The following is an 8,430-nucleotide window of genomic DNA, read 5'->3' as shown; positions in this document are numbered from 1 at the left end:
TGGAGAATTACAGGGATAATCAGCTTCATGTGATGCTATGCTGGCATGTGGCCGCATCACGGGCCACTGCAGGAGAATGAAAACAAATTGACAACAAATATTTGGTTCAGTTTCTATGCAGTTCATTTTATTCAGTCAGGATTAAATTGATTTTAAAGGACACTCTTTTTAGGGCCTACACAGCCAACTATTTCCTATTATGTTCTCTAAGAAATTCCATAAGGAAGGCAAGAAGGTGGAAAAAAAAGGAAGGAAGGAACAGAGAAATAAGTGTTTATTTTCTCAAGCTCAAAATGTAATCTCTCTACAAATGTTACTTTAAACTAACGTAATATTTTAGAAAGGGTACATTACATAAAAGAAATTTGTTTGCCCAACTAGCAGTAGACCTAAGAATTGCATTTGTTCACTCAATGGCTAAGACTGCTATTAAATTGGTTATGAATGTACATGTTCCCCAGAAGGTAATTCGTAATGATTCTTGAATTTGCACATAGCTGGGCTTTGGAGTTTTAGCATCGTTTCATTGTTCATATGACAGATAATGAGAATATACAAATACATCATTTCATTGTACTAAAGCTCATTTGGTATTTGAAGTAAGGGTGGGGGGGTCTCAAGACATGCAGCACATCTGATTTAATCCAGTTTTTTTTTTTTGATTTCCTAGTTATTGGGTATGTAGATGGTCTTGAACCTCTCAAAGAGGTCGATGTCGTTCTCCAGCTGCTTCATCGCCACTTCGAGACGCTGCTTCTGGGACTTCTTGGACAGGTTGTCTGTGACGAGTGAGAGGCCCTGGTACTCGTGGTGCAGCTCGTCCCAGTTCTTCTTCAGGCCCTGCATGGTGAACCAACATAGGGAAACCCATCACTATCACAATAAAGTCAGCTTTATAATACGACTGTCAGGATTCAAAGCTTTTATCTGCTTTTATGTAGCAAACAGCCATCAAGTCCGAGGTACTGTCTATGTATAGACGTCCAGGAAGAACCCAAGACACTCGTTCTTTAAGAAAAAATATTTTAAAATGCCTTTAATTCATCTGGCACATTTTAAATAGAATAAGATCTATGTATGTTGGGGCGAGTAATTTTGAGTAATCATGGAGCTCCTATAGTGCTGGAGCAGCAGTTCAGAAATACAGCATAGTATTAATTCTGCCGGGACGGACACATATGGGCCATTTTATCCTCATTTATTAGGACTGAATACAAGTATTTTACTAAAAATGTCACGTAAAATCATCAAAGTAATTTCCTGTACCACTTCAGTACCACTTCAGTACCCCTTCCTGCTGTTTTAGGGATAGAATTGCCATTGTGCAGCCATGATGTGTTTGAGTACCTCCAGGACGGCTTGTCGATCCTCATCAGACAGGTGGTTCATGGCTCCCTGCTCCCTCTGTTCTTTCACATAGTTGTTATACTCCTCCTGAGTTCTCTGCTCTTCTTCATTGCGCTGCTGCAGGTACACAGGTACTTCTCCGTAGTGCTGGAAACAGGTACTGGAAACTTTAGACAATATGTTCACGGTGAACCTAACGAAATATTAAACCAGATCCCAAAAGATAGATTATTTCATCAATAAATAGGGGAATTTACTTTAGGTTTTTCTGTGCTACTTCTCATGTAATATTCAGTTTTTCAGGCTGTTGTAGCAGACAATGTCTTTCCAATTTCTTTGTTGTGTGTAGAATTTGTCTGGTCTTAAACCTGCAATCTTCTACTTGTAATTGCTTTACATAATTGTACTTTCTTTTGCATTCTCAGTGTCCTGATCTATTTGTCAAGTCATTTTTCCAATTCAGAAAGTTTTAAAGTTTTATTGTCTTTTTCTCATGATGGTGTCGCTTCTTTTCTGTGTTGTTTTTGTCTTTGTAATTTGACTCAATGTCATTGAAAATGAGGGTCGCCCCTCAATGATCTATCGAGGGTAAATAAATGTTGAATATTGTGGGTGAAAAAAAAAACCCACCTTTTTCTTGATGTATTTGGGGACAAGTCCTGAATTCTCCAGGAGCTGCTTGTGTCCCTTACTGGTGTCCACCCAGGTAGGCTGAGGTTTCATTGGCACCGCTGCAGCTGTCTTTATAAAGTCTCTCTTGGTGTGAATGCCCATAGGTGGGTTGTCTGTTCTCGCAGGAACGGGGGGTTTCTTCACAGTGCATTTGTTACGATCCTCATTCGAACACTGCGTCTCTGAAAGAACATATAAATATGAAGTTAAATAACCATCACTGTTCAAAGATGCACACACACATTGTTCAAATAATCTATAGAAGAACTCACTTTCAGGAAATTTGGGCTCTTTTGAATGCTTCTTGAGGTATTGCTCCGGGGAAGGCACCTCTACTTTTGCTGGTCCCATCGTCCTCATTGCATCCTTGGTCAACTTTTTCTCAAGAACAACTGCCGGACGATACTTGGACATATACCTTCAGATGTAGCAGATTGGAGAAAATTATCACTAAAGTTATCATTTGAATTACTTTCCTTTATTTACATGCCACAACAACACATTACTAAAAGAAGACCAAATGTAAGAGATCAGATAAAAGACACTTTTGAGACTATTGTCATCCATCTATATAGTTCTGTCCAGTACAGTCACGTTACATAGAGGAATGAAACTGTGTTTCCCTGGTCCCGGTGCAAATCAAAAGAATGAAATAATCAACACAAGGTGCAAAGAAAATACAAAAAACAGGTACAGAACAAGATACAAGACAAGGCACAAACAGTGTAATATCAAACGTTAGTCATGTAAATAAATGTAAACAAATGTGAAATGATGGCAATAAACAGCAGTAGTAAAGGGAGTTCCCATAGGATATTTATTTAATAAAGTACAAGTAATCCATGCAATCCTAGATTATTATAGCCAGCTAACACTAAATTTGCTTCACTAGCTAATTCTTCGTCGTTTGTCAGATGATGATGTAAAATTTGAGGCCAAATGTCACAGCTGAAGCCAACGTAAGGTCGTCCTTTGTCTAATTATTGTTTTAGCAACCTTACCACACTTTGTTCTAACGTTAGTTAGCTAGTTAGACTATGGACTAGACTGTGGTCTAACTAATTTAGGTAGCTATAGCTGGATAAGGCTATCGTTAGGTTATTGTGACCTAAAATACGTTAACGCAACATATAACGTTAGCTAGGTTATGCTCATAGTTATCGCTACTTATAACGTTAACGTAGCTCTTAAAGTAACGTTACCTTTGCGTTTTTTTAGTATGAACCTCTTCTTTTGGAATGAGATTGTAGACGCTTTCTGGTGGATACACAACTTTAGACATTTTGAAGGACTTCAAACAGGCGAATGATTTTAAATATACTGTAATTAAGTCCAGCTAACGTTAGTTAACTTGACCGAGCTAACGTCAGCTAACGCTAAAAAAGGACTGTGTGATTTGTTTGACAACACGCTGCCGGCTAGTTGCTAGGCAACTGGAGGAGCAAATGTTGCATTTCAGGACTTTAGTAAAGCAATATCCGAGCAGTCCTTATGTAAAGTTCACGGACTGTTTCTTGGTTTAGAGCACCCACTGTTCCATAACAACTCGTATTATGCAGTATATAACGTTAGCATTTCTATTTTCACATGAATGTGAGTCGTACTTTAGAATTCGGAACACTAAAGTACAACGTTCCGAGAATAATTTGAATGTAGCACTAAGGTCACTCGTGTTAGCCATACCGCGAGGCAAACAATTTGGGGGTGATGATGAAAAGATTCGCTCTTATACATCGTTAAATTTGTAAGCCTGTGGTTTGTATTGCATACGAAATCAAACTTGGAAAACACGTGTGTTTGTTTTTGCAACGGGATATCGGTGAGCCTTCGACATTCATCAATTTTGTCCCTCCAGGCTGACCATAGTTGTTTGTGACATGTGGTGTTGCAGACTTTATATATGTCAATGGTTGCAGAATGGTGCGTTTCCTGTTAGGTTAAAACTAACTGTTTAGTTACCAGAGACACTACTAAAATAACCATTAACGTTATCGAGTTTGAAGTACGGAAAGGCACCACTTCACGTGAGTGTCTTGCTCATTAAACCATAGCTTATAAATGCCACTGTCGTGAGCTACTCTCCTGGCTGCAAAACGCGTGAAAAGTTAAAGCAGCCACTTGCAGCTGCAGCTCCGTGTCAAAAAAGACAAGGTGGATATAGTCTACATAATAAAAATGTATTAAAGCTGTAACTGCATTTTAAATGTCTCCTTTTTTTGGCAGGAGAAAAGGCTGCTGTCATTTGCTGTCCCCTCAATGGGTTTACTGAATGCATTAAGAACTGTCAGATGCTACCTGAGCCCCTTTCCAACATCCAAATCATGGTTCTCCACCAAAGCCTCCCTGCTGGGGGACAAGAACATCTTGCTCATGGGTCCTCCTGGAGCAGGGAAGACCACAGTGGGGAGGATAGTGGCCCACAGACTAGGGCTACCTGTCATTGACGTTGATGACGATGTCTTGGAGACGACGTGGAAGATGCCCGTGGCTGCCAAGCTGGCAGCAGTTGGCGGAGAGCGTTTCCTGGAGGAAGAAGGCCAGGCTTTGTGTAACTTCTCCGCCTCAGGGTGTGTTGTTTCCCTGACAGGCTCTAACCCTCTTCACGCTGCAGCGATGCAACACGTCAAAGAGTCCGGACTGGTCATCTACTTGGATGTGGACGGTGAAGACATCATACGAAGACTCGCCAGGATGAAGGTGAACAGGATCGTGGGCCAGGAGGCAGAGGCATCCATGAGCGACATTCTGCGTTACAGGAAACCGTTTTATGAGAAATGGCTTGACGTGCGGGTGCTGTGTGGAAGAGGGGACACGGTGGAGGAAGTCGCGGAGAAGGTGCTGAAAGCTGTGGAGAGATATCAGAACCACGCTGCAGAAACCTATGTGTCAACCAGGAGTGACAGTGTGGCATCGTCCAAACAGAAAACCTACTTTAGTGATGTTGTGGTTGAGGGCCTGGCCACAAATGGAGGCCTCTACGTTCCCAGGAATGGCTTCCCAAACATTGGTGCTCGTGAATGGTTGAGACTAGCCGACATGTCGTACCCAGAACGAGCATTAGCTTTACTTGAAAAGTGCATACACCCATTGGATATCTCTGCTTTGGATCTCAGAACAATGGTATTCAAGGCATACGGGTCTAACTTTTCTAGTGAGGCAGTAGCACCTGTAAAACATCTCATCCGCAATCAGTATGTTCAGGAGCTCTTCCACGGCCCCACCGCCTCATTTAAAGACCTCGCCTTGCAGCTGATGCCCCAGCTCTTCGCCTACTGCCTCCCACAGATGTGCAACTACCTCGTTCTCGTAGCTACCTCTGGGGACACGGGAAGTGCAGTGCTCAGTGGGTTCAGCAGCCTCCGTGGCACCGACGTACACAGGACCGGGGTGCTGGTGTTTTTCCCGGAGGAAGGCGTGAGTGAGATTCAGAAGCTTCAGATGACGAGCTACAGGGAGGGCAACGCCAGGGCGATCGGCGTCCTGTCAGACTTTGACTTCTGTCAGAGAACCATAAAGAGGATGTTTGGGGAGTGCGGGCTGACCGGGCACCTCGCTGTAGAGTACAGCACAGTCCTCAGCACCGCCAACTCCATCAACTGGGCGCGGCTGTTGCCACAGGTGGGTTGATCACCAAGTAGGGCTCCTTGGAAAAAGACCGCTTTCTATAATAGGGGCTTTTTCACTGCAGACATTTTGACTTAATATCTAGGGAAAGCTCAGGTGTTACTAGTTTTATGTTATGTTTTATTTATTTGCGCACAAATAAGACTGCATGCAATCCAGATAATGAAAACAAAGAAATGTTTCAGGAGATGTCAAGATCCTTATACAACATACTCCTTTGAGAAAAACAAACAACAAAAAGCTAAAAAGATGAAGAAAAAGAAAACTAAGCTAACATAGTATTTTTTTTTTAAATACAGAAATACACCAACAAAAATGACAACAAGAAGCACACAAAATGAGCAGAAAGACTAACCAATCAGTAGGCAACAATCCAATAAAAACAAAGAAATACATGAAAAACAATACGGGGAAAAAGAATAAGAGTCAAGAAATAATTAGACGACATGAATTAAATGTGATGGTAATTTTCTAACAAGCTCTTGATAATGTCTACTTTGGTGTTTCATATTTGTACATGCAATTGATTTTTTTTTATTAATCCGTTGCTTATTATGATCAATCAATGAATAGTTTAGCCTATATATATGCATACATATGCACATTATTCATAATGCACATCATTTCCAAGAGGTAAAGGTGATGTCTTTAAAATGCTTGTTTAAAAACCCAAAGATTTTGAATTTACAGTGTTCTCTAGGCTGCAACAACGGAATGAACTGACCTCTTTAATGTCAGTTACAGCTTTATTAGAAATGCCACTTGTTTGCATCATCTGTCATGTTTCCGAACTGCAATATTGTGACACTGGAAGATAAAAAAAAAAAAAAAGTGTCCCATACACTTCCTTCTGGTGTTTTCATTGGATTTTTCATCCGTTGGGTTGTTTTCTAGATGTAATCTTTCAGTTTTCACAGTTACACTCTAAAAGGTTTTGTCACGCTTTTTATTTTGCAACATCTAGTGTAACGCGGTTTTGTTAATTTATTTTTCTCCTCCGGCAGGTGGTTTACCATTCTTCAGCTTATCTGGATCTAATCAGAGACGGTGTTATCAAGTTCGGTGAGCCCATTGATGTTTGCATCCCTTCTGGTAACTTTGGCAATGCCATGTCAGCAGTGTACGCCAAGCAAATGGGCATCCCAATAAGAAAAGTAATCTGCGCGTCCAACCACAACCGCATCATCACGGACTTTATCACCACAGGCGAGTATGATCTCCGGGGACGGCCTCTGATGCTCTCCCACTCCCCGGCTATAGATATCCTGAAATCCTCCAACCTTGAGAGGTTTATCTACCACGTCTCAAACGGAGACGGCCGTCTTGTCAAGGAGCTGTTCACACGCTTAGACAGACAGCAGCACTTTCAGGTTCCTGAGCCTCTTCTTGGCAGGATGCGGCAGGACGTGACGGCCGGCTGGTGCTCGGAAGACGACTGCTTGGCCGCCATCCAGAGCGTTCACACACAGGCGGGCTACCTCATGGACACACACACCGCTGTTGCTAAAGTGGTGGCTGATAGGCTGCAGGACGGTTCGTGCCCCGTGGTGCTTTGTTCCACCGCTCACTACGGGAAATTTGCTCCCGCTGTGTTCAAAGCCTTACAAATCCCAAATGTTCCTGAGGATCCCCTTGAGCAGCTGAAGAAGCTCGGATCGACTGCATCCAGACCTGAAATACACAGAGACATGATGAAATGCCTGGAGACAAGGGGCAGGAGGGAACACACCGTTTGTCAGGCTGAGTACAGTGTGTTGGTAGAAGAGGTGGAGAGCATGATACACGACTCCTTCTTGAAAGTTATGTAGGATTATTTTAGCGTTTGTTAATGTCCACCTCAACTTAACGTTTTCAACTTTTAAGTTTAAATCGGAATTCATCATTTACCAAAAAGTCTATTTTTCATATGTCCTGTTTGTATCATGTGCTCTTCATTCTTTCAATGTATTTGTAACGTTTTAAAGCACGTTTAACAAATAAAAGGAAAAAAGGTAAAATCTTGCTAAAGAAAGAAATTTAAACAGAAAATAAATCAATAACATAAAATTCAATAAAATGTTAGGCATGGTCATGAAATTGATTTTAAAGACATCATTTAAAAGGCCAAATCCTGCCTGAGCATGCAGGCTTGAGTAAATGAACATGTAAACTCTGATTATACTATAATAGAGGCAGAAACTCAATGTAAATCCTGTTGAGGCTATTGCTTATCTAACACTTCTTTACATCATTATCCAGAGCCCTGGGGATGTCTACCTCTTGGCCACTGCTGGAATCACTGGTGCAAGCATTGCACTAACAGTATGGTATCACTGTAGGGGGAATTAATGACTATGGCTAAGTCCAGGAGGTCAAATAAACAGTTACTTAGTTAGTTAGTTAGTTAGTTAGTTAGTTAGTTAGTTAGTTAGTTAGTTATGTTTTATTTCTGTCATGCCAAACATTTTGGCCCATCCCACATGGGATTACAAGACACCACAAATTTACTTATTTAACAAATATCTTCTGGTCGCATATACAAATCATTCGGAGAAATACATGAATACAAATATATACATATACACACATATACACATACATATATGTATATACACATACACACACACCACACACAAACAACAAATTCTCATCTACAATTCATCTCGATAAAGAGCTTTTTTCCTCTTCTCCCAAGCTTTATCTAGATAATTAGCTAATTTAAATGTTTCATATTTGAACAGCCATCTCAGTCTTTGAGCATCATCCATATTTACGAAGTCAATCTCTGCTTTTATCAGACAAGTAAAT

At 41.0% G+C, this 8,430-nt stretch overlaps 2 protein-coding genes across 4 annotated transcripts; one reads left to right on the top strand and one right to left on the bottom strand.

Annotated features, from left to right (window-relative positions):
• Nucleotides 1–105: 105 nt before the first annotated feature.
• Nucleotides 106–3,428, bottom strand: enkur (enkurin, TRPC channel interacting protein). Its single transcript, XM_039790165.1, has 5 exons — nt 3,222–3,428; nt 2,292–2,437; nt 1,978–2,201; nt 1,348–1,494; nt 106–840 (listed from the first exon to the last, which is right to left on the bottom strand). The coding sequence occupies exons 1-5, from the start codon at nt 3,299–3,301 to the stop codon at nt 667–669; spliced, it is 771 nt and encodes a 256-aa protein (XP_039646099.1). The 5' UTR covers nt 3,302–3,428; the 3' UTR covers nt 106–666.
• On the top strand, nt 3,378–8,089 carry LOC120552272 (threonine synthase-like 1). Of its 3 annotated transcripts, none has more exons than XM_039790163.1 (3): nt 3,378–3,838; nt 4,243–5,637; nt 6,648–8,089. In XM_039790163.1, the coding sequence occupies exons 2-3, from the start codon at nt 4,276–4,278 to the stop codon at nt 7,449–7,451; spliced, it is 2,166 nt and encodes a 721-aa protein (XP_039646097.1). In that variant the 5' UTR covers nt 3,378–3,838; nt 4,243–4,275; the 3' UTR covers nt 7,452–8,089. The 3 variants fall into 3 exon arrangements, with proteins under 3 accessions (XP_039646097.1, XP_039646096.1, XP_039646095.1); XM_039790162.1 differs by lacking the exon at nt 3,378–3,838 and adding an exon at nt 3,849–4,043; XM_039790161.1 differs by lacking the exon at nt 3,378–3,838 and adding an exon at nt 3,849–4,170.
• Nucleotides 8,090–8,430: the final 341 nt, after the last annotated feature.

This window comes from Perca fluviatilis, chromosome 22 (genome assembly GCF_010015445.1).
Source record: "Perca fluviatilis chromosome 22, GENO_Pfluv_1.0, whole genome shotgun sequence".
NCBI classification, from domain to species: Eukaryota; Metazoa; Chordata; class Actinopteri; order Perciformes; family Percidae; genus Perca; species Perca fluviatilis.
Note: the sequence above shows the minus strand (reverse complement) of the source record. Positions and strands in the feature narration are given on the sequence as shown.

Excerpts from the sequence above, each read along its gene's own strand:
- enkur (XM_039790165.1), bottom strand. The coding sequence starts at position 3,301 with ATGTCTAAAGTTGTGTATCCACCAGAAAGCGTCTACAATCTCATTCCA. Across the intron at positions 2,438-3,221 it reads CATACTAAAAAAACGCAAAG|GTATATGTCCAAGTATCGTC; the intron begins GTAACGTTACTT and ends CTACATCTGAAG. Across the intron at positions 1,495-1,977 it reads CCAAATACATCAAGAAAAAG|CACTACGGAGAAGTACCTGT; the intron begins GTGGGTTTTTTT and ends ACCTGTTTCCAG.
- LOC120552272 (XM_039790163.1), top strand. The coding sequence starts at position 4,276 with ATGGGTTTACTGAATGCATTAAGAACTGTCAGATGCTACCTGAGCCCC. Across the intron at positions 5,638-6,647 it reads GGGCGCGGCTGTTGCCACAG|GTGGTTTACCATTCTTCAGC; the intron begins GTGGGTTGATCA and ends CTCCTCCGGCAG.